Source organism: Scyliorhinus torazame, chromosome 3 (assembly GCF_047496885.1).
Source record: "Scyliorhinus torazame isolate Kashiwa2021f chromosome 3, sScyTor2.1, whole genome shotgun sequence".
Lineage (NCBI taxonomy): Eukaryota > Metazoa > Chordata > Chondrichthyes > Carcharhiniformes > Scyliorhinidae > Scyliorhinus > Scyliorhinus torazame.
Window position 1 is genome coordinate 73,339,430 of NC_092709.1, and position 27,600 is coordinate 73,367,029.

Genomic DNA, 27,600 nt, shown 5'->3' on the forward strand with positions numbered 1-27,600 from the left:
GTGGATTGAAAGATATAGTTATCACTTAGCTCTTTTATCTGGGCAATGACATAATCAAGGAGGCTCCAATGTTTTGAACTAGGATACTTCCATGCGGTTTGTATTTGCCCTTCCAAACAGCCAAATGTCTTGCCAAAGAGCCTACCGTCATTGGTATTGCTGGTCTCCAAACATTCTTGCTGTGGACCCCCTCCAGCTAAATTTGGTCATGTGATGGCAGTTTTTGATATGTTGTGATATCTCAGTTCATGTCCACTCTACAAAATTATAAATTACACCGAAGTGATTGGGTCAAAGCTCCCTTCTAATCCTTCCCAACCTGTCTGTTGATCACAACATATTCCCCCCCCAGTGCCTCTTCACTGTCATAGTTAGACAGATATGAATGGAACCAGGCAAGTGTCTCACCCAACACATTCTTATCTGACTAACCATAACCTGTGCAGACTTGAAGGATTATCTCTCTTAATTATTTGGAGTCTGAAAGTTTCTGTGTTTTTCATACAAAATTGTGGCACATAATTCCAAGGTGAAGAAGATCAATGTTTCAGCTCTAAAGCAGTCAGACCAAAGAGAGGAATTCCAACTGTAGCTCGCAACCAATATAAAAAATCCCCATACATCCAATTCAATTCCAGAACAGTAGGATCAAATAAAGTCAGCTGTACTAGCCTTTTGTGTCCACACTATGGGTTTGAACATCATCGTCACCTGGATTGGTTCAATAAAAATGGTGCTGAAATAAGTGACATCCTAGAACAAAAGCGGAAGCCTTCATTGCCTGGCAGGACAATCCAAGGTCACAAGTTAAGAAGGCAGCATACCAAAACCTAAATCCTTGCTGCCCAGAGACAATTCTGGAAGATAAATGCCCATTGTAGCATGCAAAGCATTTGGAGGTCACCAAGCCACCTATACACCAAAGTTAAATGTGAGTTTGACCTTTGCTTATCTCCGCTCACAGGCTGGTGTTTATCTTCTTAAGAATGTCAATGCTATCCCTCAATGCTGGAAAGAACATTTTTAATAACTCCTCAACCAGAATCCACTGTGGCAGCTAACTGGGGTAGTATTCATGGGTGAACATCATCAATGGGATATCTGCAACAAGTAATCAGACGGACGAAAAACAATAAAGCTTGTGGCCCAATAGTGTTCCAATTCTTCAGAGGTCTTCAAAGCTAGTGAACTTTTTCTCACATCAAAACTCCATGCACTGATCCCTTGACTTTAGGAATGCAACAATTGTAGGAATCTTCAAGAAGGGAAATAAGTCATGCTATGGAAACTATCAAGATATTTCCCTCTTAATTTGCCTCTTACCCACAGCAGGGAAATTTCTGACACATTTTCCTGAAATATATTCTGTGGCTGACGAAATCCTCCTAGAAACACAGCGTGGTATCAAACCTTCCAGAAAAACCTCTGACATGGTATTTGCGAGACAAATCCCAGGAAAATGTCAAAAACAGCAGCAGGAACTCTTCATTGAATTCATTAATCTGAGTAAATTGTGAGATTCTGTGCTTTCTGATGCCTTGATATGCAGTGATGTCATCTCATTAAGAAATTGCAGGATTGTGAAGAAGTTTCTTGGACATCTAAATTTTTGGATAACAAGTCAGGATGGTCGGTGGCTTGGAAGGGGACTTCCAGGTGGTGGTTTTCCCATATGCCTGCTGTCCTTAACCTTCTAGATGGTAGTATTTGGGGGTTTGGAAGGTGCTGCCTAAGGAGCCTTGAAAAGTTCCTGCAATACATCTTGTAGATGGTGCATGCTGCTGCCATTGTGTGTCACTGGTGGTATGAGTGAATGTTTGTGGATGGGTTGCCAATCAAGCGGGCTACTTTGCCCTGGATGGAGTTGAGCTTCTTGAGTGTTGTTGGAGCTGCACTCATGCAGACAAGCGTAGAGTGTTCCATTACACTCCTGACTTGTGTCTTGAAGCTGATGACAGGCTTTTGGAGAGTCAAGGGTTGAGTTACCCACTGCAGGATTCCAAGCTTCAGACATGCTCTTGTAACCACGGTATTTATATGGCTAGTCTTGTCCAGTTTCTGATCAATGGTTGTTGATAGCAGGAGATTCAGAGATGCTAATGCCATGGAATGTCAATGGGAGATGGTTAAATTTCTTGTTGAAGATGGTCATTGCCTGGCACTTAGGTGGAGTGAATGCTGCTTTCCACTTGTCAGCCCAAGCCTGGATATTGTCCAGATCTTGCTGCATTTTGACAAGGGTTGCTTCAGTGCCCGAGGAGTCGCAAATGGTGCTGAACATTGTGCAATCATCAGCAAACGTCCCCACTTCTGATCTTTTGATCAAAGGAAGGTCATTGATGAAGCAGCTGATGATTGGACCTAAGACACAACCCTGAGGAACTCCTGAAGTGATGTGAGATGATTGACCTCCAACGACCACAACCGTCTTTCTCTCTGCTAGGTATGACTCCAACCAGCGGAGAGCTTTTCCATGATTCCCATTGACTCCAGTTTTTCTGGGGCTCCTTGATATTTGGTCAAATGCTGCCTTGATATCAAGGGCTGTCACTCTCACCTCACCTCTGGAGTCCAGCTCTTTTGTCCAAGTTTGAAGTATGGCTACTTTTATGATGCTATGGTCAGTTCACTTCCCCCCCCCTGCATCCCCGCTTTTGTCCACACAAACTAAAAGAACACTAAACATGTTGGACAATTGGAAAGACTTGGCGGCTCCCCCATTTCTACCTTCACAATCCCATTGCCTACTTCACTTAGTCACATGCTCCTGCCTCAGACTATGGAACAAATCAGATGGCCCTACCCTAACTGATGTGACTGCTTCCTGGTGAGGTAACTTTCCCCCTCCCTAATGCACTGCAGTATCTGATGCTCAGGCTCCAGCACTTTGACTCTGAGCTGAATCTCCTTGAGCCACAGAAAGTTATTGCAATCAGTTCACAAGCTACCACATTCCGCAGCTATAACACATCACCTGCCCTACCACCTTGATGGCATTTTAATTAATCCTTTGTGGTTAAATTTTAATTAATGCCTTTAGTCCTGCCTGTGTTTATTTTCTTATTTCAATAAATGTTCTACTTATTCCGATTAATATTCCCGAGTTAAGAAATACCACTCAATCACTTAGTTGCTGCCTTGGGATGTCACATCTTGATTTTCTTTTAGAACGCAGTCTCTAATTGGTTCTTGGTTACAGGCGACAGCGGCAAGCCCTGTTGGTTCTCGCTGTTTTCTCAACTGCAAGTCTTGCTCTCTCTGCCTTTTTTTTTTTACACCACTTTCAAGTGACCTGTTTGTGAAGACTACTCAAGATCAATGGCAAAGCAAGGTTCTGAATACTGATTCTCTGTCTGGCCGAAATGCCTTGCATACACACTCTGATGAAGAGAGCTCAGATGATGAGGACAAGCTGCCAGAATGGCTGAGCAATAGCCAAAAACGGTTGCACTCTCCAGATCAATGAAGGACCACCATAAATGCATCTCCTCAGCCTTCAAGGAGATGGGTACAAATGCCAGAGCCAAAGGAGTTGCACACAAAATTGCGGCGACTATCCTGGATTATGGCAAGTTACAGCCTTCCTCAGTTACACCTCATCTTATCCTGAAGGTGGGATGAAACCGAAAAACTGTTGATGTTTTCAACTTTCTTACCAATACAATCCAGCCCCCACCATTTCCTTCATCTCTATCCCACCCTTGTGCTTTTGTGTTTTCAGATAGTCAAGACTGTTAGATGCTCAGCAACTGCTGCCTCAGATGGAAGGGCGAGATGACAAGTACACCTCTGAGGAAGAAGCAGTGCCACTTGATCTATCATTTACAGCCACCAGCCCAGAAACGGGCACTGCACAAACATTAAAGGTTACGTTAGAGTCAAGACAAGCAAATCCCAATTCACACGGGCATGAGTGGACTGGAGCCAGGCCAGGGAGATAGAACTGTGCATTTGCACGCTTCCCAGGTGGCACAGTTACAAACAAGTTCTGCTGCAGGGGACTCAGGTTGAGGACCTTATGGGGAGACTATAGGAAAGCAATGATGAACATGCACACACAGATGCTTGGTGCAATGTCAGCCCTCAGGGTCACATGTTTCTGCCATGGGTCTTCATGTAACTAAACAGGCTGCTTCTTGCTCCACAGATCCTTGAGCACAGAAACGGCTCAGGTTAAATAGTTTTTTGACTAGGCTATATTTAATACTACCATCAAAGGGTAGTTAAGCTTAAATGAGGTTAATAGCCATTGTTAGGTGGATAGTATTAGTTCAATGGTAAATCATATGGGGCTATCACATATCCCAGTTCGGATTTTAAAGGTGTCTGTTTCTGACTTGGGAACATACTGCCATTCTATCATGTCCCTGGGTCAAAATCCTGGAGTTCCCTAACAGCATTGTGGGTGTACCAACACCGCATGGACTGCAAAGGCTCAAGAAGGCACCTCTCCACCACCTTCTCAAGAGCAATAGGGGATGGGTAATAAATGCTAACCTTGCCAGTAGCGCCTAGATCCCAAGAATGAATCAAAATTCAAGCAGAGGTTGTGCAGTGGTTAGCACTGCTGGTTCATAATGCCGAGGACCCAGGTTTGATCCCAGCCATGAGTCACTGTCCTTGTGAAGTTTCAACATTCTCCCCGTGTCTGCGTGTGTCTCACCCCACAACGCAAAGATGTGCAGGGTAGATAGATTGGCCACTCTAAATTGCCCCTTGGGGGGGAAAAAAATTGAACTTAAAAAAGAAAATTCAAGCAGGGGAAGATAAGAGGAATCTAGTGGTGGTAGGGGATAGACACGGTCTCTGCAGCGAAGCACATTAGTCCAGAATGCTGCATTGCCTGTTTGGTGCCAGTATTTGGGATATCTACAGGAGAGGAACTTGCAGTGGGGTGGGGGGAGGAGAATCCACTGGTTGTGCACCTAGATACCAACAGCATAGGTAGGACTAAGTAAGTAGTTATTTTTAGAGAGGACAAGCAGCTAGGCGTTAAACTGAAAAGCAGCATCTGAAAGGTAATAATCTCAGGATTGTTACCTGAGCCCAAGCAAATTGGCAGAGAATAAATAAGATTAGAGAGTTGAATGTGTGGCTCAAAGATTATTGTAGGAAAAATGGGTTTCAGTTCAAGGAGCACTGGCACCATGTGGAGAAAGTGGGAGCGGTACCATTGGGGTCATCTTCATCTGAACTATCCTGGAAAATGTGATCTGGCAAATTGTATAACTAGGCAGGAGAGAGGGCATTAAACAAAATAGTGTGGGTAGTGGATCAATTAAGGGAAGATGTGATCAATTAAAAGGAGAGGACAAGGCAAGAGGACAAGGAAGCAATATATTCACTCTCTCCACCAGTGGCAGCATCTATTAAATGCACTGCAGGAACTCACCAAATCTCCTGAGGTAGAACCTTCCAAACCCGTAAGCACTTAACGTTTGTCACAAATAATAATAATAATCTTTATTAGTGTCACACGTAGGCTTACATTAACACTGCAATAAAGTTACTGTGAAAATCCCCTAGTCGCCACACTCCGGCGCCTGTTCGGATACACCGAGGGAGAATTCAGAATGTCCAATTCACCTAACAAGCACGTCTTTCAGGACTTGTGGGAGGAAACCCACGCAGACACTGGGAGAATGTGCAGACCCCGCACAGACAGTGACCCAAGCTGGGAATCAAACCCGAGTCCTTGGTGCTGTGAAGCAACAGTGCTAACCACTGTGCTACCATGCCGCAATAGATGAATTATCAGCTCAAATAGAAATAAATATGTATGATGTGATCGCTATTGCAGAGACATGGTTACAAGATAACAAAAGCTAGAACCTGAGTATTCAAGGGAACATGACATTTCGGAAAATCAGGAAGCTGGGAAGAGGTAAATGGGTAGCTCTATTAATTAAGGTACAATCGTGAGATGACTTTCGTTCTGAAGATCAAGATGTAGAATCACTTGGCATAGAAATGAGAAATTTCTATGCAGAATTTCAAGTAAGAAGTCACTTGGAGTAGTTTATTGGCTCCCTAGCAGTAACTGCACTGTAGGACATTGTATCCATCAAAAAATAACGATGGCTTGTTAGATAGGTATGGCGATAATCAAGGGTGATTTTAATTTACATGCAGATTGGATGAATCAGATTGGTAAAGGTAGCCTGGGAGAAGAGTTCACAGAGTGTTTTCAGAACTGTTTCAACAGATTTTAGCACCAGCCAGAGAGGTGGATGTACTAGATTCGATATTGTGCAATGAGGTGGATGTACTAGATTTGATATTGTGCAATGAGGTGGATGTACTCGATTTGATATTGTGCAATGAGGTGGATGTACTAGATTTGATATTGTGCAATGAGGTGGATGTACTAGATTTCGTATTACGCAATGGGGTGGGTGTACTAGATTTGGTACTGTGCAATGGGGTGGATGTACTAGATTTGGTATTTTGCAATGAGGTGGGTGTACTAGATTTGGTATTGTGCAATGAGGTGGATGTACTAGATTTGGTATTGTGCAATAGGGTGGATGTACTAGATTTGATATTGTGCAATGAGACACGATCATTTTTTAAAAATTAATTTTTACGGGATTTGGGCTACTTTGGCTAGTCCAGCATTTATTCCCCACCCCTAATTGCCCTCGAGAAGGTGGGGGTGAGCTGCCTTCTTGAACTGGGGCAGTCCATGTGGTGTAGGTACATCCACTGTGCTAGTAGGGAGGAAGTGCCAGGAATTTGGACCAGTGACAGTGAAGGAACAGCGATATACTTCCCAGTCAGGGTGGCGAATGACTTGAAAGGGAACTTCCAGGTGGTGGTGTTCCCATATACAAGTTGCCCTTGTCCTTCTAGATGATAGTGGTCGTGGATTTGGAACATGCTGCCTAAAGAGCCTTGGTAGATCCCTGCAGTGCATCTTGTTGGTCAGTGTTTTTCAAACTTTTTTTCCCAGTACCCACTTTTGCCAAATGGCCGACCTCAGAGACCCACAACGGCCGACCTTCGCGACCCAAACAGGCCGACCTTTGGGACCCATGCCACATTCACTTACCTTTAATGTGACTTGTGAGCCTGCTTAGTTCTCACGATCTCACTCCATGGACTTTGCATTCTCCCTCAGGCTGGATGAGACAGGAGGAAAGAAGCACGCCCCCAGCTGCATCAGGGCAGGGTAACTGGAGCACATAGAAGAAAGACATGCCCCTCACTCTCTCTCTCTCTCTCTCTCTCTCTCTCTCTCTCTCTCGCTACCCCTCCCCACCCCATGTCTGGGCTATCCATAATCATTTCAGTTTCGCTCTCTCCCTATCAATGTTCATCTCTATACAAGTTACTCTGCATCTCCTACCATGTCTGATTTTCTTTATCTCTGTTCCTGTGCCAATATTTTCTTTTTTCATTGTCTCTCTTCTGCATTGCAAGTCTCTTTTCTCCTAGATTTCTCCTTCTCCTAGATTTCTCCTTATGTATAACTCTTTTTTCCCTTTATTTCTTTTAAATAATTTTATTTGCCATATTTTCACCATTTTCGCTGTACAAAAAAGAAACAGAAACAAAACAACCCCAACAAGTAAAAAAGAAAACAATTCTCCCACACCCCCAAGCCCACAGCCTCTCCCTCTTCCCCCTCAACATTCAACGGCAACCAACTCCCAAAATGGCACAATAAACAAACCCCAAGAATTGGAGAACCTCTCCTTCGCCCCCTACAGCTCAAACGTCACATTCTCCAGGGCCCAAAACCCCAGCAGGTCCCCCCGCCACTCCGACGCACAGGGTGAAGAGACTGACCTCCACCCCAACAGGACCCCCTATGAGCAATTAGCGAGGCAAAGGCTAAAATATCTGCCCCCGCACCCGCCTGCAACTCGGGCCAGTCCGACACCCCGAAAATGGCTTCTAGGGGACCGGGCTCCACATCTGTATGCAAGACCTCCGAAATTGTGCTAAATACCTCCTGCCAAAACCTTTCGGGCAGGACCGAAACATATGAACGTGGTTTGTGGGGCCCTCCCAAATCATTCATAGACATCCTTCACCCCCTCAAACAGCCGGCTCATCCTCTATTTTGTGAGGTGCGCCCTATGCACGACTTTCAACAGTATCGGCCCCAGCCTCGCGCACAAGGTTGAGGCATTTACCCTCTGCAGCACCTCACACCACAGTCGCTCTTCCGTCGTCCCCCCACAGCTCCTCCCACTTTGCCTCCTCCCACATCCTCCCTCTCCAGCCCTCCCACTGACAGCACCCCCAACAATGAGGAGGCCGGCGCTATCGGGAAGGTCGGGAAAATCTTCCTTGCAAAATCTCGAAACTGCAGTTACCTAAATCCTTCCCCCTCCGCCAACCCATACTTCTCCCCCCAATTCCTCTAAATTCCCGAATTGTCCCCAAAGAAAAAAGTCCCTCATTTTCTTGATCCTCTTGTCCCATCTCTGAAATCTCCCATCCATCCTCCCCGGCTCAAACCCATGATTTCCCCCTAATTGGCAGCCCCCTGACCCGGCTCCCTACTTAAAATGTTGCCTAAACTGCTTCCAGATCTTCAAAATGGCCACCACCACCAGACTCACCAAGTACTTTCCAGGAGCCATCGGGAGCGGCGCCGTTGCCAGCGCCCGGAGCCCTGACCCTCTATTCGAGCCCTCCTCCATCTTATCCCATCGGGTCTCCGCCTCCTTGGTCCAGCCATGCTCGTTCTCCACATTAGCTGCCCAATCGTAGTATAGTAGGTTTAGGAAGCACAGCCACCCCCCCCCCCCCCCTACCCCTCCCCCATGGCCCTCTCTGCAAGACCACCCTCCTAATCCTGGCCACACTTCCCCCAGCCCCCCAAATAAACAAGGAGATCGATTTATCCACGCCCTTGAAGAAGGATTTTGGTTAAAAAAAACATCAGTCACTGGAATAGAAACAGAATTCACGGTAACGCATTCATTTCAACTGTCTGCACCCAGCCCGCCAATGACAAGAGGGAGATTATCCCACCTTGCCAAATCGGCCTCCACCTTCCCCACCAGACTAGTAAAATCATACCTTTGGAGCCGACCCCAGTCCTGAGCCACCACGCACCCCTAAGTACCTAAGGTGGGTTGCCGCCAGACAAAATGGCAGCCCCCTCCCATCACTAGTCCCTGCTGAGAGACCATGAAATACTCGCGTTTGCCTAGGTTCAATTTATACCCCGAGAACATCTTGCCCTTTCCACAGCCACAAGCTCTTTATCACAATGGCCAAAGGCTCTATAGCCAGTGCAAACAACCGGGGGGGGGGGGGGGGGGGGGGCATAGGGCACGCCTGCCTTGTACTTCGGTGCAGAACAAAGTACCCCAAATTCATCTTATTAGTGCGAATGCTTGCCATCGGCTTCTTGTATAACAATCCCGAATCTTTTCAATACCGCTATCAAATAACCCCACTCTACCCGATCAAACGCCTTCTCTGCATCCAGTACCACCACCACCTCCATCAACTTACCATCCGCCGGGGACAGGATCACATTCAGCAACCTCCTCGTGTTCGAAAACAAATGCCTTCCCTTCACGAACCCAGTCCGATCCTCCCCAATCACCTTCGGGAGACATCCCTCCAGCCTTGCCGCCAAGACCTTTGCCAATATCTTGGCACCTACATTCAATAGGGATATGGGCCTATATGACCCACACTCCACTGGGTCCTTCTCTTTTAACAGCAAGGAAATCGAAGCCTGCCCCATTGTCTGTGGCAATACACCCCTGCTTATCGCATCCTCGAACATTCCCACCATCAGCGGCGCCAGCTTTTCGTTAAATTTCTTATAGAATTCAACTCGGAACCCGTCAGGTCCCACCGCCTTCCCTGCCTTCATCCTCCCAATCGCCTCCTTCACCTCCTGCTCCCCTACCAGCATTTTCAAGCCTGCTCTATCCTCTTCACCCAATCTCGGGCACACCAGTCGTTCAGGAACTCCCTCATCTCTTGCTCCTCCCCCAGTTTCTCCGACCTATAACTTCTTATAGAACTCCTCAAATACTTTATTGATCTGTTCCGGGGCCACCACCAGCTTCCCCACCTTATCCGGCACTTGAACTATCTCCTTCGCTGCTGCCTCCCTCCGGAGCTGGCTGGCCAAAATACGCCCTACTCATAGACCGCCCCTCACCCTTCTCAGCTGGTGCACCACTTTCCCTGTGGAATACTGGTCGAGCTTCGCCTGAAGCTCCTTCCTCTTGGCCAAGAGGGCTGGATACAGGACCCCCACGTACCTCCCATCCACCTCCAGCATCTCTGCTATCAATTTTTTGCGCTTCTCTCTCTCCTTGTCCACTTTAGCCTCGAACGAAATCACCTCCCCACTCATTACTGCCTATAGAGCCTCCCAAACCATCGACTGTGAAACTTACCCCATGCAATTCAAACCCCACGTATTCCTCGATCACCTTCCCGATCATATCACAAAAACTCTGCTCCCCTAACAACCCCACGTCCATTCTCCACCCCGGCCTCTGAGCCATCCCCTTCTCCAAAATCACATCCATCACATAGTCCGAAATCAATACCGCTGAATACTCCGACTCCCTGACCCCAGCCAGTAACACCTTCCCCACCATGGAAAAGTCGATTCTCAAGTACACTTTACATACCGGGGAGAAAAACGAATACTCCCGTTCCCTCGGGTGCAGGAACCTCCACGGGTCCACTCCTCCCATCTCTCTCATAAGTACAGCCAGTGCTTTCACCCCCGCTGACTGGGCCAGCGAGCGCGGCTGAGACCCCCCCCCCCCCCCACCCCACACACCACCCCACTCCACCGTTTATTGACTTCCTCAAAGACAATTAAGACGCCAGCAGTGGGAGTGGGGGGAGAGAGTTATAGGGGGTTAAAACAGGGGGAGACGGGGTGAATGGAGAGGAACGGCAGGGAGGGTGGGGATGTGGGGTGTTATTTATTTGTTCCGAGACTTCCTATTTGTTCTTTTTTTTTTGTTTTGGTTGTGTTTTATGTATATTTTTATAAATGGCTTAATAAAAATATATTTTTTAAAATACCGGAACTCCCTCTCACAGCATTTTTGTTGTACCTACCCCACATGGACTGCAGCTTTTCAAGAAGGCAGATAAAAATAAAAGTAGAAATTTGTACTCGGTGTGCTGGTTGCACCCTTCTGTGTCGGACTTAAACTACTTTTATTTTTATCTGTGACCTTTCAGCGCCGGTTTTAGAATGGTCAATTGTACAGCTACTAGACTCCTCAACGACTCTCCCTCAGACTGGTCTGTTCCCTGTAAGAACACTATTCACGACGCCCTTGTGGTATTATAGGTATTACGTTACCTGATAGGCTAAAGCACCATTGGTGGAAACTGTATGCTTTCTATTGGCTAGAGTGTATAATAGCTCCACCCTGATAGGTGGGGTATAAGAACCTGTGCCACCCCAGCAGCCCTCATTCTGTACCTGAGCTGCTGGGGAAACATCTAGCTTATTAAAGCCTTCAGTTGGACTACAACCTCGCTTTAGTGGTCATTGATCGTGCATCAATTTATTAAGCTAGAACTTTAAGAAGTAAGGATGGAGCTCCGAATCAAGCCGGAGTGTCTGCAACTTAGCCCCCACGCGGCGAACTCAGCGGCAATCTTTAAGCACTGGCTGGCGTGCTTTAAAGGGTATCTCGAGACGGCCGAAAACGCACCCACGCGAGAGCAGAAACTGCACGTCCTGCACTCAATGGTGAGCCCGGAGATTTACACCCTCATCGAGGAAGCGGAAGACGTCGATGCAACAATTGAGCTGCTAAAAGGACACTATATTCGCCCGGTAAACCAGGTCTACGCCCGGCACCTGCTTGCAACAAGGCGACAAACCCCTGGGGAATCACTGGAGGAACTCTACTGCGCACTCCTGGTACTGGGAAGAAGCTGCGGCTGCCCGCAAGTTTCGGCGAGCGAACACACGGAACTCTTAGTCCGGGACGCTTTCGTGGCAGGTATGCTTTTGTCACAAATTCGCCAGCGCCTGTTTGAGAAGGACACCTTGGGTCTCAGGGAGGCACGGGCCCTTGCAGGCTCCCTGTACGTGGCCTCCAGGAACGCCCGCGCCTACATTCCCGACCGCCGCGGCCGACCCTGAGACTTCCCCCGTTCCCCCACAGGCCTGCGCTGCATGGCGGCCTGGCAACCCCGAGGGGCCCCGCTGCTACTTTTGCGGGCAGGCCAAGCACCCCCACCAGCGCTGCCCGGCCCGCGCATCCACCTGCAAGGGATGCGGCAAAAAGGGCCATTTCGTGGAGGTATGACAGGCCCGAGCAGTGGCCGCGGTCTCCAGCGTCGAATGCGGACCGCAACCACAAACTTCTCCATGGGCCCCGTGTGGCCAGCGGTCGCCGCCACCTCCATATCCCAGGGCCACGTGCGGACCCCGGGCGCCGCCATCTTGTTCCATGGACGCCACATTGGAGGGATGGGCGCCACCATTTTGTGCACCCCTGGCCATGTTCGACCAATGGGAGACGCCATCTTGGATGAACCCCCAAGACCCCAGCACGGCCGACCACACACTGCCCGAACAGAACTCTCAACTACTGCGATTGGCCTGGGTGACTCTGGATCAGTCCCGGCCTCGAACACTCTCAACGCTACAACGACCGTTTTCATCAACGGGCATGAGAAGTCCTGCCTAATCGACTCTGGGAGCACGGAGAGCTTCATACACCCCGACACGGTAAGACGCTGTTCCCTCCTCATCCACCCTGTTAATCAAAAAATCTCACTGGCCTCTGGTTCACACTCAGTGAAGGGGTTTTGTGTAGCAAACCTCACAGTCCAGAGCAGGGAGTTCAAACATTTCCGACCACCAGCTCCACATCCGCACTAGTGACCGCAAATACACTGCCTTCGAGGCAGACGGGCGGCTCTATCACTTCTTAAGGGTTCCCTTTGGTGTCACCAACGGGGTCTCGGTCTTCCAGTGCGAGATGGACCGAATGGTTGACCGGTACGGTTTACGGGCAACATTCCCGTATCTCGATAATGTCACCATCTGCGGCCACGACCAGCAGGACCACGACACCAATCTCCGAAAATTTCTCCAGATCACTAAAATCCTTAACCTAACATACAATAAGGATTAATGCATGTTTAGCACCGACCGGCTAGCCTTTCTCGGCTACGTTGTGCGAAATAGAGTTATAGGCCCCGACCCTGAACGCATGCACCTCCTTATGGAGTTCCCCCTCTCACACTGCTCCAAGGCCCTGAAACGCTGCCTAGGGGTTTTTAGCTACTACGCCCAGTGGGTCCCCAACTATGCGGACAAGGCCCGTCCCCTGATCCAATCCACTGTCGATAGAGGCCTGCCAGGCATTCAGCCGCATCACAGCAGACATTGCAAAGGCCACGATGTAAGCCATCGACGAGTCCCTCCCCTTCCAGGTCGAGAGCGATGCGTCTGACGTAGCTCTGGCGGCCACCCTCAACCAAGCGGGCAGACCCGTGGTCTCCTTCTCCCGTACCCTCCATGCTTCCGAAATCCGCCACTCCTCAGTCGAAAAGGAGGCCCAGGCCATAGTAGAAGCTGTGCGACATTGGAGGCATTACCTGGCCGGCAGGAGATTCACTCTCCTCACTGACCAACGGTCGGTTGCTTTCATGTTTGATAATGCACAGCGGGGCAAGATAAAAAAACAACAAGATCTTGTGGTGGAGGATCGAACTCTCCACCTACAACTACGAGATCTTGTATCGTCCCGGGAAGCTAAACGAGCCTCCTGACGCCCTGTCCCGCGGCACATGTGCCACCGCACAAATGGACCACCTCCGAGCCCTCCACGAGGACTTCTGCCACCCGGGGGTCACTCGCTTTTTCCATTTTGTCAAGACATGCAACCTGCCCTACTCCATCGAGGAGGTCAGGAGTGCCACCAGGGACTGCAAATCGGCGCGGAGTGCAAACCGCACTTCTACCGGCCAGAGAGAGCGCACCTGATAAAGGCTTCCCGTCCCTTTGAACGCCTCAGCATGAACTTCAAAGGCCCCCTCCCCTCGACCGACCGCAACACGTACTTCCTGAACGTGATTGATGAGTACTCCCGGTTCCCATTCGCCATCCCCTGCCCCGACATGACCGCCACCACCGTCATCAAGGGCTTCCATAGCATATTTGCACTGTTCGGGTTCCCCGCTTACATACACAGTGATAGGGGGTCCTCCTTTATGAGCGATGAACTGTGTCAATTCCTGCTCAGCAAGGGCATCGCCTCGAGCAGGACGACCAGTTACAACCCACGGGGTAACGGACAGGTAGAGAGAGAGAACGAAACGGTCTGGAGGACCGTCCTACTGGCCCTACGGTCTAGGAACCTCCCAGTCTCCCGCTGGCAAGACGTCCTCCCAGATGCCCTCCAATCCAACTGGTTACTACTCTGTACGACCACCAATCAGACACCTCACGAAAGTCTCCTTGTCTTCCCTAGGAAGTCCTCCTCTGGGACATCGCTCCCGACCTGGCTGGCAGCACCTGGATCCATCCTGCTCCGAAAACACGTGCGGGTGCACAAGTCAGACCCGTTGGTCGAGAGGGTCCATCTGCTCCATGCTAACCCCCAGTACGCCTACGTGGCGTACCCCGACGGCCGACAAGGTGCAGTCTCCCAACGGGACCTGGCGCCCGCAGGAACTCCACGCACATTCCAGCCACCAGTCCCACCCTCCCCTCCACCGCAGCACCTTACAGGAGGATCGGTCCTTCCACCGCCCATGTCTAGACCCCTCCCACCCACCGACGCCCCCCGCAGGCACTCCCTTCCCAGGTCAGCCGTTTTCCCCACCAGAGCCGTCTAGGGGTGACAAAGCTGCCATGGAGATCGAAGCCATGCTCCCGGAGTCACAGACGCCCGAGCCTCCACTGGAGTCACCACCGAGGCTCAGACGATCACAGAGGACGACCAGGGCCCCCGATCGACTGATTGCTTCATTTTAACTGTAATCTGTAAATATAAACCATCAAATGTACATAGCTACAAGACTTGTAAATAGTTACTAAACACTGTACAGAGGTATTACGGTACCTCCATAACTAATTATACCATGTTATGTTTTGTAGTTTCTGGCCACCACCCCCGCCGGACTCTTTTTTTTGACAGGGGGTGAATGTGGCATTATAGGTATTACGGTACCTGATAGGCTAAAGCACCATTGGTGGAAACTGTATGCTTTCTATTGGCTAGAGTGTATAATAGCTCCGCCCTGATAGGTGGGGTATAAGAACCCGTGCCGCCCCAGCAGCCCTCATATTCTGTTCCTGAGCTGCTGGGGAAACATCTAGCTTATTTAAGCCTTCAGTTGGACTACAACCTCGCTTCAGTGGTCATTGATCGTGCATCAGCCCTATGCTGCTCTTGCTCATGTATTTGCTTTGGCCCTTTGTTCCGCACTGTAACCAATCACTGTTTGTCGATGTACCATTTGTCAATGTACTCTGTCGATTATTTCTTTTTTGTCTACTATGTACATACTGTGTACGGTCCCTTGGCTGCAGAAAAATACTTTTCACTGTACTTCGGTACATGTGACATTAAATCAAATCAAATTGTACCCCTGTTGCACTCTGTACAGTTCATGATGGTTCATGGGTGTGCGTATGCGGGGCAGTGGGTAGTTTGGGGATTGTACTGTGTTTGGGGATTGTACTGGATAGGGGCTATTTTGGGGTGTTGTTTGTTCGCTGATACGGATACGGGGCACTGAGGGAGAGGCCGGGGAGGTGGGTCGAGGAGGAGGCGCAGCGGTGCAGCCGAGAGAGGGGCGATGGGTAAAGGTAAGGTGGAGCCCTATGTTAGGGCCCCCAGATGGGAGTCGCTACACTAGCAGGCCGGGTTAGTGAACCGAAGCAGAGTGGAGATGGGGGCTGTGGTGGTTAGCCAGTGCAGGGGTATTGGGGGTTGGGGAGATGGGGTGGGGGGGGGGGGGGGGAATGGAGGAAGGGGGGTGGGGTGGGTGCGCGACACAATTGATATGGAGGGCAAGCTTGGGCATTGTCAGAGGGGATGGCCATCTTGGTTTGGCTCAGTTTAGAAAGGGGAAGGGGGGATGGGTGAAGTCCGAGTTAGGTGACAATGGCGTATCCTGGGGACAGGGGAGGCAGAAGCCTCCTGTGAGAATTGTGACATGGGACGTCCCTAGGTTAAATGGGCCAGTCAAGCGATCCTGGGTGTTCTCCCATCTAAAAATTTTAAAACAGGTGATTTTCTTGCACGAGATGCATTTACGGGTGAAGGACCAGATGAAGGCTGAGGAAGGGGTGGGTGGGGCAAGTGTTCTACTCAGTGTTTGACTCAAAATCGATTGGGGGGGGGGGGCGGGGGGGTTGGGGGGTCAGTAGTGTTTTAAGTAAGAAAATTGTGTTTATGGGAGCCAGGGAGTTGCGGGATCTGGGAGGTAGGTTTGTGATAGTGACTGGGGTGTTAGTGGGCGCCCCGATAGTATTGACGAATGTATACGTGCCTAATTGGGACAATGTTGAGTTCATGAAGAAGTTGTTAGGGACGATTCCGGACCTAGACTGTCACCAACTGATTATGGGCGGTGATTATAATTGTGTAATGGAGAAGGGGATGGGTAGATCAAACCTTAAATCAATGGGGAGGCCGAGAATGGCGAGGGAATTGGGAGGGTTTATGATGCGAATGGGGATGGTGGACCCATGGAGATTCAGGCACCCGGGATAGAGGGAGTACTCCTTCTCGCACATTCAATTGGCATACTTCCGAATTGACTTTTTGTTGTGGGCAAGGCAGTGTTGATGGGTTGGTGGGGGAAGGAATATGTGGGAATAGTGATCTTGAACCACGCGTGCACTATTTGGATGTGAGACGGAGATTGGCGCGAGCGCGAACGCATTGGAGATTGGATTCGGTGTTTTTGGTTCTGTGGTAAAGTGGCCATTATGTAGCTCATCCAGAATGGGGAGGTATCTGTAGCCACGCTTTGGGAGGCTCTGAAGGCAGTGGTTCGGGGGGGGAAATCATTAAAGCTCACAGGGATAGAATTGAGAGGGAGGAGAGGTGCCGATTGCTGAAGGAGATAGTCGAGGTGGATAGGAGGTACTCTGCGGCCCCAATTGGGAAGTTGCTGACGGAAAGAAAGAAACTGAAGGGGCAGTTTGACCAGTTGACGACATGAAAGGCGGTGGGCCAGCTACGGTCGGTATGGGGGTGCAGTATGGGTATGGGGAGAAGGCAAGTTATTTGCTTGCACCAGTTGCGGCGGCAGGCAGCGTCGAGGGAAATTGTGCAGGTGAGGGCGGTGGGGGGAGAAGAGAAGAAATGTACACGCTATGTTGCTATGTTGAAGTATGTTTGGAATAAAATATATATATTTTTTAAACTTTGAATGTGACTTGACTGCAAAAACAGTGCTCATTGTCATCAACTAAGCGCCCAATTGAGAACATGACCATCATACTCCAGGAGGCATCAATGCGCTTAAAATGTGTTCAAATGCAATCACAGCATGTTACATTTGTGGAAGCAATCATTCACATTCAAAAGCGATCATTAGGCATTAACGTGGTGAGGAAGGTATCAGTGCAGCTTGATGCATGTTAAAATGGAACAATAAACACATCTTACCGCTTGTTTTCAAAACATTTTCCAAGAACTTCCCTCACCTCTTCTGAATCAGAGGTGAAAGTGCTCTCAGTAAGGCCTAGCTAACCGCTATAAGGAAAATGCATATTTACATGACGAATACTGAGTTACAGAAATCAGAAAGAAATGGAGCTTGTACTAAAGTTGATTCAGTATTTCTGAACTGAGAAAGGGAAAATTTTAGAGATCAGACTATGTGCATAAGTGTCAGCTGCAGATGGGAAAGAGCCTGGCTATACTGTTTGTCAATATTGCATATTGTTGCAAAAATGAAAATAGCAACTTACAGTAATTTGATATTGAACTTGCATCAAATTTAAATTTTGTATTTGTTTCTTGTAGATTTTGTAATTACTGAAAGGATGTCCGATGAAGAAAATTTTAGTACCACTTTGGCCTACATGAAAAGTCCTAAAGTCTCGAGACGAACTAAGTTTCAGGTATGGTATATTATATTTCCATAGTTGTGCAAATTTAATTAAATCTCGCCTTAGTCTTTTGTGCTCGACGAGAACAATCCCAGCTTTTCTACTTTCTTCACAAAACTAACGTTCGTCATCCTGGCCCTATTGTACTAAATCTCTGCATCTTTTCCAAGGCCTTGACATTCCACTGAAGTGTGGTACTTAGAATTGGACACGTGCACCAGAGAATGATTGTTTACCGTAGTGGATGGGATACTAATCAAGCAGGCTGCTTTGTCCTGGATAGTGTCAAGTTTCTTGATTGTCGTTGGAACTGAACTAATCCAGGCAAGTGGACAGTATTCCATCCCACGTGTGCCACGTAGATAGTGGCCAGGCTTTGGGGAGTCACAACAAAATTCTAAGCTTCTGACCTGCTCTTGTAGTCCATATTTATGGGTGGAATGTTCTAGTCCCGCCAGTGGCAGATTTTGTTCGTGGGCTGGAGGGGAAAATTTAGAGAGCAGCTAAAAATTCACTGACTTTCGGCCGCTCTCAAAATTTTCTCCTCTCGTCCTACGGCCGGAATTTTCCGGCCTTTCTCAGTGGCGGGATCTTCTGTGCGAATTTTCCGGCCTTTCTCAGTGGCGGAGGGATGCGCACAACGGGAAACACACCATAGGCGCGTGTGGGAAATCCTGGCCTATATGTCCAGTGCAGTTAAGATTCTGGTTAATGGTAATACCTCTGATGTTGATAATGGGGGATTCAGGGACTTCCAGTGGTGGCCATGATGGCGTGATCGCACATTTGGCAGCTCCCGCTCGAGGGGGTTTTGTTGGTCCTTTTGCCCGATTTAACGGGAGGATGTTTTGAAGGGAAAAGGTGCAGGAGTGGTGGAGGGCGACTATACTCCACCGGTGAATGAATTTGTGGACCAGAAGTGGTTTTAGAAGAAAGGAGCTGATTGAACAAGAATCTCTTCCTGCAACCCCAGGAAAGATGGTGGAGAGCAAGGGGTCAGCCCTACCAGCTCAATGGCCGATGGAGCAGCTAGTGGACTTTTTGAATGAAAAGTTCAGCCAGCAGAGAAGGGAAGCTCTGGAGGACCTGGTGAAGACAGTAGACCCGCTAAAAGCGGGGATTGATCATGAAGAGCTGAGGTTGGAAACCCAACGTCAGGCGATCCAGAAGGTGGAGGAGACGATGGGAGAGCATGAGGAGCAGCTTACTTCGTTGGCCGCTGAAATCGGAATGTGGCGGAGTTTACCTGGCGATGGAAAACGGTTATCGACTCCTTCAAGAATAATTAAGACATCAGTGGGTGGGGTGGGGGGTGGGGAGGATTTGGGGTTAGAAAAAGAGGTTGGGGAGGTGGAGGGTAGTGGTAAGGAGGATGGACAGTGGAGTGTTAGATATTTATTTGCAATGTAAATTCCTGTTTGCTCTCGTTTTGGTTGTGGTTGTGTTTGATGTATATATACAAAAGGCTTAATAAAAATATTTTAAAAAAGATAATGGGGGATTCAGGTTACAAATTAACATAGCAATTAGGAGCAGGAGAAGGCCCTCAAGCCTGCTCCGCATTCAGTAGGATCATGGCTGACCTGATTGTGGCCTCATCTCTACCTTCTGCCTACCCCAATAACCTTTGACTCCCTTGTTATTCAATAATCTCTCTAGTTCTACCTTAACAATACTGTTCGACCCTGCCTCCACTGCTTTCTGGGGAAGAGTTCCAAAGATTCACAATGCTTTGAGAGAGAACATTTTTCCTCACCACCATCTTAAATGAGAGCCACCCTTATTTTTAAACTGTCCCCTAAATCTAGTTTCTTCCACAAGGGGAAACATCAACTCTGTTAAGTGCCCTCAGGATCTTCTTTGTATCAGTAAAATCACCTCTCCGTCTTCTATTCCCCCACCATCCCCAGGTGTCAGTCGAGTGAACCTGCTTCAAACTGCTTCTAATACATTTATCTCCTTTCTTAATTCCCTACTTTTATTCCATTCTCTTGCAATACATTTCATTTGCCTTCCTAACACTTAGTGTACTTAGCATACTAACTTTTCCTGATTCATGGAAAGGACACCGAGATCCCCCTGTACCTCGGAGTTCTGCAATCTCTCTCCATTTAAATAATATGATTACTATTCTTCCTGCCAAAGTGGACAAGTTCACCTTTTCCCATATTATACTCAACCTACCAGAGTTTTGTCCACTCACTTAGCCTTTATTTGACTTTTTGCAGACTCCTTGGGTGGAATTCTCTCGCCCTGCCTATGACTGGGTGGAGTGGAGAATCTAATGGGAACTAAAAGTCGGAAACCTGTTGGTGTAAAATCGTAACAATTCTCCCAATGGCAGGTTAATAGTGGGCTGATCTGCTGTCTGGTTGGTGGCGTGAAGGTCATTTGCATTCATTTAAAAAAAAACATTTTTATTAAGACCTTTATATATACACACACATTAAACACAACCAAAACGAGAACAAACAGGAAATCTTATAACAAATAAATACCACCTATCGTCCCACCCTCCCTGCCATTCCCCTCCACCCATCCCGCCTTCCAAATATTTAACCCCTGTCCCCCCCGCACTGATGCCCCGCTGGCAACTTAACTGTCCTTGAAGAAGTCGATAAACAGTCTCCATCTCTGGGCAAACTTTTCCACTTACCCTCTAAAGGTAAAGGTGAACTTGATTTTTTTCCAGCCTAACAAATTCCACAAGGTCACTCACCCATACCCCAGGCTTTGGCGACCCCAAGTCCCTCCAACAAAACCCGTCTCCAGGCTATCAGGGAGGCAAAGGCCAGAACGACGGCCTCTCTCGTCCCCTGAACTCGCAGGTCTTCCGACACTCCAAATATCGCTAGTTCTGGACTCGGGGCAACATTCACCTTCAACATCTCGGACATTACGTCTGCGAACCCCTTCCAAAACCCCTTCAGCTACGGGCATGCCAAAAATATGTGAACATGGTTTGCCCATACCTGTCCTCCACCCCCTCAGAATCTATTCATTCTGGCCACCAACATATGCACTTTGTGGACTACTTTGAATTGAATAAGGCACACAAAGAGGATGCATTCGCTCTCCTCAAAGCCTCCTCCCACAGCCCAGTCTCCTTTCCATCTCCAGCTCCTCCTCCCACTTCCGCTTGATTTCCCCTATCGGGGCTCCCTCCAAGTCCATTAACTCCTTATGAATCTCCACGACACCTTACCCTCGCCAACTCCTTTTGACACCACGTTGTCTTGCAGCCTAGGGGGCGGTAGGTCGGGGGAGGACAACACCTGCTTCTTAACGTAATCCCTTCCCTGTAAGTGCTGGCACCCATTCCCGCTGGGCAGCTCATATTCCTCTTCCAATTCCTCTGGACTCGAAGTACTGCCCCCCCCCGCCCAAATAGGTCCCCAAACCGTTCGATCCCTGCTCGCCGCCATCCCCAAAACCCCATTTGAACCCCTCCTGGTGCAAATCTATGATTCCCACAGATCGGTGCCCATACCGAGGCACCCTCCAGCCTCAGCTGCTGCCGCCACTGCCCCCACACTCTCCGGGCTGCCACCACCACCGGGCCCATGGAATACCTGGCCGCCGAGAACGGCAGAGGCGGCGTCAACGGCATCCCTAAGCTTGTGCCCTTACAAGAGGCTGCCTCCATCCACTCCCACACCGACTCCTCCCCACTACCCACTTCCTAACCATGGCTATATTCGTTGCCCAGTAAAAGTTCATTATATTTGGCAAGGCCAGCCTGCTTCCCGCACGTCCTCATTCCAACAGCACATTCTTTACCTGTGGGGATTTCCCTGCCCACACAAACCCCAAAATCAAAGCACTAATTTTCCTGAAGTAGGCCTTTGGTATAAAGATTCCAAGGTTCTGAAAAACAAATAACAACCTCGGGAGTACCGTCATTTTCATGGTCTGTACCCGCCCCACCAGCGACAACGGGAGCATGTCCCATCTCTTGAAAACCCCCTTCATCTGTTCCATCAACCATGCCAAATTCAATTTGTGTAGTTGCTCCCATCCCCTCGCCACCTAGATGCCCAAACACCTAAAGCTCGCCCCCATCATCTTAAATGGTAGCTCGCCCAGCTTCTTCTCGTGCCCCCTTGCCTGGATCAGAAAGACATCACTCTTCCCCATGTTTAACTTATATCCGGAAAACTGTCCAAATTCCTCTAAGATGTTCATGATCCCCCCAATACCACCCAGTGGATCCGATATGTAAATCGGTAGATCTTCCGCATGTAGCGAGATCCTGTGCTCCACCCTCCCCGCACAGTCCCTTTCCCATTCCTTGACGCTCAAAGCGCCATTGCCAATAGCTCTAAAGGCGAGGCAAAAAGCAACGGGGAGAGTGGGCATCCTTGCCTTGTCCCACGATGTAGTCCGAAATACCCCCAACTCACCCAATTCATCCTTACACTCGCAAGCGGCGCTCTACACAGCAACCGGACCCAAGCTACAAATTCCTGCATGAACTCGATCCGTCCCAGAACTTCCCACAGATATTCCCATTCTACTGGATCAAAGGCCTTTTCCGCGTCCTTAGCAACCGCCACCTCCACATTTTGTCGCTCCAAAGGCATCATTATCACGTTCAATAAACGCCTAACGTTAGCCGACAGGTGCCTCCAGTTTTCAACCCTGTCTGGTCTACCCCATCACCCCTGGCACACAGTCCTCAATCCGCGAGGCCAACATCTTTGGCATCCACATTTAGCAGCAATATCAGGCGGCAGGACCCACACCACTCCGGGTCCTTATCCTTCTTCAAAATTAATGTAGGGGGATGTTCCCCCTTCTCCCTCGCCTCATTGTATGCCCTAAATCCCCTGAAAAGCTTTTATAAAATTCCACCGGGAACCCATCCGGGCCCGGGGCCTTCCCTGCCTGCATCGCCCCATACCCTCCATCAACTCCACCCGTCAATGGTCGCTCCCAGCTCTCTACCAGGTCTCTAACCCGTCCAGAAATCGCCACATTCCCTCTATCCTGGCTGGGGGCTCTGATTCATTATAATCTCTTTTCGAATTCCTCAAAAAAACTATTCACCCCTACCGGGTCCAGAGGGGAGAATACAGGGAGTAGGGAAGAAACTTGAGAAGTTGGATCTCAAAGTCTCAAAGGTTGTGATCTCAGGATTCCTACGAGTGCCACGTGCTAGTCAGAGTAGAAATACAATGCATCAAATGAATACGTAGCTAAAGAGATGGTGTGAGAGGGAAGGTTTCCAATTCCTGGGGCATTGGGACCGGTTCTGGGGAGGTGAGATCCGTACAAACTAGTCAGGTTGCACCTGGCCAGGACCGCGACTAATGTCCTTGGTGGTGCAGGGGGTATTTGCTAGAGCGGTTGGAGAGGGTTTAACTAATATGGCAAGAGGGTAAGAACCTATGTAAAGATTCAGAGCAGGAGGAATCCATAACAAAAGAAAAACCGAGCAAGGAGAATAAGAGAAGTGGTAGGCAGAGAAATCAAGAGATAGTATCAGTTAATGACACTGTAAAAAACAGTAGGGACTGGTCAAAGAACGTCAAAACGACTAGCCTTAAGGTTTTGTACCTGAATGCTCAGAGCATTCGAAATAAAATGCATGATTAGTTGCGCAGATAGATGCAAAGGGGTATGATATAGTTGGGATTACGGAGACATAGCGCCAAGGTGACCCAGGATGGAAACTACATATTGAGGGCTATTCAGTTTTTAGGGAGGTCAGCCAGAAGGGAAAAGGTGGTGGAGTTGCATTGTTGATTAAAGAAAATATTGACACAATATTGAGGAAAGATATTAGCACAAACGATGTGGAATCTGTATGGGTCGAGTTAAAAAACCACAGGGCAAAAAACATTTGTAGGGGTAGTATACAGACCACAAAACTGGAGTGGAATGTTGGGAATAGCATTGGACAGGAAATCAGAGATGCATGTGCTAAAGGAACATCCGTGATTACGGGGACTTTAATCTGCATATAGATTGGGAGAGTCAAATTCGTCACAGTACAATAGAGGACGAATTTGTGGAGTGTGTACAGGATGGTTTAGGGACCAATATGTTGAGGAACCAACAAGCAAACAGGCCATCTTAGACTGTTTGTTGTGCAATGAGAAAGGATTCGTTGGCAACCTAGTTCTGAGAGATGAGTGACCAAAATCTGATAGAATTCTTTATCATGGTGGATGGTGAAGTAGTTAATTCTAAGACTACGGTCCTAAATCTCAATAAAGGTAACTGTGATGGTATGAGGCATGCGTTGGCTATGATGGACTGGGAAACATTACTGAAAGGAAGGACAGTGGACAGGCAATGGCAGGCATTCAAGGAACGAATAGATGAACTCCAAAAGTTGGCACACGAGTAGAAAGGAAATCGTGGCCAAAGCATGACTTCAAAGGGAAATTAGAGAAAGTATTAGATTCAAAGAAGAGGCATATAAGTGAGCAACAAGAGGCATACAAGTTAGCAACAAAAAGCAATGGACCTAAAGATTGGGAAAAGTTTAAAAGTCAGCAAAGGTAGATCAAGCGATTGATTAGGAAGGGATACAATATGAAAGTAAGCTAGCGGGGAACATAAAAACTGACTGCAAAAGTTTCGACATGTATGTGAAGAGAAAAAGATTGATGAAAATGAATGTAGGCCCCTTACAGTCAGAAACAGGGGAAATTCATAACTGGGAACAAAGAAATGGCTGAGGAACTAAATTCGTACTTTGCTTCTGTCTTCACAAAAGAAGAAATTAATAATATACCGGAAGTTCTGAGAAGCACAAGTTTTAGTGAGGAGCTGAAGGAAATTAGTATTAGTAGAGAAATAGTTTTAGGGAATTAATGGGATTGAAGGCATTTAAATCTCCAGGGCCTGATAATCATCACCCAGAGTACTTAAAGGAAGTAGCTATAGAAATAGTAGATCCATTGGCGATCATTTTCCAAAATTCTTTAGACTCTGGAATGGTTCCTACAGATTGGAGGGGAGCTAATATAACCCCGCTATTCAAAAAGGGAGTTAGAGATAAAATGGGGAACTATAGACCAGTGAGCCTAATGTCGGTAGCATGGAAGTTGCTCGAGTGCATGATCAAGGATTTCATAATATACCATTTGGATAGCAGTGGTATAATCTGACAAAGTCTGCATGGATTTACGGAAGGGAAATCCTGCTTGACAAATCTACTGAAATTCTTTGAAGATGTAACGAGTAGAGTTGACCAGGGACACCTGGTGGACGTGGTTTATTTAGACTTTCAGAAGGCTTTCAACAAGGTCTCACGTAGCAGATTACTATGTAAAGTTAAAGCGCATGGGATTGCGGGTAGTATCTTGAGATGGATAGAAAGCTAGTTAGTAGACAGGAAGCAAAAAGTTGGAATAAATGGATCTTTTTAAGATTGTTTGGCAGTGACTAGTGGGGTACCTCAGGGATCTGTGCTAGGACCCCAACTGTTCACATTATACATCAATGATTTGGACGAGGGAACTAAATGTCGTATTTCCAAATTTGCAGATGATACAAGGTTGGATGGGAGGGTGAAATGTCAGGAGGATGCAGAGATGCTTCAGCGGGATTTGGACACTTAATTCGGACAGTAAAGGAGGCAAATGGAATGTTGGCCTTCATAGCGAGAGGATTTGAGTCTAGGAATAGGGATATTTTACTACAATTGTGTAGGGCTTTGGTGAGGCCACACCAATGAGGAAGGATGTTCTTGCTATGGAGGGAGTGCAGCAAAGGTTTCTCAGGCTAATTCCTGGGATGGCGGGACTGCCATATGAGGAGAGACTAAATCGGTCAGAATTATGTAAGATTGAGAGGGGATCTCATAGAAACTTATAAAATTTGAACAGAATTAGACAGTAGATTCAGAAAGAATGTTCCCGATAGTAGGGGTGTCTGAGGTGGGGATAAATTTCTTCCCAGAGAATGGTGGGTCTGTGGAATTCACGACCACAATAAGTAGTTGAGGCAAAAATTAAACGTGTACAATTTCCAGAACAAATTAGATTTAGCTCTTGGGGACAAAGCGATGAAGGGATATGGGGGGGAAGGTAAAATCAGGGTATTGAACTTGATGATCAGCCATGATCATAATGAATGTTGGAGCAGGCTCGACGAGCTGAATAACCTCCTCCTGCCCCTATTTTCTATGTTTGTTTCTTTGTATGTTTCTCTGTGCAGATCTTTGGAGAGAGACCCTTTATGGAACAACCTGAAAATCCTTCTGTCTTGACAGACTCAAATCCTATGGCAAACTGCTGTTCAACCTAAACTCTTATAACAGACTGCAAAACTATATTCAGACCTGGCTCCTCCTACTAATTACATAATCTGTACCCCAAGCGTAAGCATTCTCTAATGTCCTCCCAATAAGATGTCCCATGACCTGCTTTGCTAGGACTAACACAATTGAAGATAGGAGCAGGAGGAATCCTTTTGGCCTTTTATATTATATACCTCATATTATCTACACCTCAGGGAACCTTCTAAACATAAACAATATTCCATTAGCCATCTTTCTGTGAACAAGTAAATGATTAAAATCAATGATTACTTCACCTTTAAGACGCCTTAATCACAGCGTTAGCAGTCATACTGCCTGTATGTATTTGAACCCAGGGTTTTAAATAAAATTACTGCAACAAAATATACTATGTAATAATTTCCGACATTCCATCACACTCTGCTTCTGTTGGGGACATCTTTTACTCCGCGCCAGCCCCTGTAGCTCTATGCCATGTTGCGTCGGGGCCGGGGTGGAGAAGGAACCTAGCGCGCATGCGCGAGTTCGCAATGGTCGCGGCGCGCATGTGTGAATTCACGCCAGCTGCATGCACAGCGCCCGTTTGACGTCAGTACCGGCAGTTGGAGCTGCGTGAGTCGTTCCAGTGCCGTTCTGGCCCCCTGAAGGGCTCAGGATCGCTGCTCCTGGCGGCCTGTTGCGCCATCGTAAAACACGTAAAACACGTAAAACCTAGCCTCAGGATCAGAGAATCCTGCCCCCGATTTTCTGCTAGATTCTCTATTCCCGCTTGCCACAAAACATGCCCTGGGCAGGATGGGAGGATTCTGCCCTCTATGTTGGTGCAAGCATCATGTGCGGTGGGATCCTCCGCCTCGCCGCGCCACATTTATGCCCCGACCGACCCGCGGAATTCTCCGTTACGCCAGCCGGTCAATGGCGTTTCCCATTCTGGGGCAGCCCCACGCCGTCGGGAAACCCCCGGGCGCCGGCATGACAGAGAATCATGCTGGCGGAGAATCCCACATGTCTTTTTAGTTGAGCTGATACTTTATTTGGAATGAAAGTCTTTTAGAAGTGATGGATTCTCATGAATCGGTGAAGCCTCTTGTAGCCAGGAAATTAATTGTCAGGAGGACTTGGAAACTTGGTCAGAAGTACTTTGGTCGGATTAGAAGACTTTCAGCTATGGTGGTTCAGCTGTTTCAAATGATTCTGGTGTGTCAGATGTTTTTTTTCTGCCCAATTTTATTTGTATAGGTTGTATTATACTGCAATCCCTGAAATTTTCAGTCACGTGATGTGGGGTTTACAC

The 27,600-nt window shown here is 48.0% G+C and overlaps 1 protein-coding gene across 3 annotated transcripts in view; it reads left to right on the top strand.

The window, feature by feature from the left end:
• LOC140408515 (uncharacterized) overlaps positions 1-27,600 on the top strand; it is a 164,970-nt gene that overhangs the window by 17,037 nt on the left and 120,333 nt on the right. For 2 of the 3 annotated variants that reach the window (XM_072495801.1, XM_072495802.1), the window contains exon 3: positions 17,967-18,064. In XM_072495801.1, the coding sequence (XP_072351902.1) occupies positions 17,987-18,064 (78 nt within the window). In that variant the 5' untranslated portion in view covers positions 17,967-17,986. Of the gene's footprint in view, positions 1-3,721; positions 3,867-17,966; positions 18,065-27,600 lie in introns of all 3 variants that reach the window. The other variant, XM_072495804.1, reaches the window with a different exon arrangement.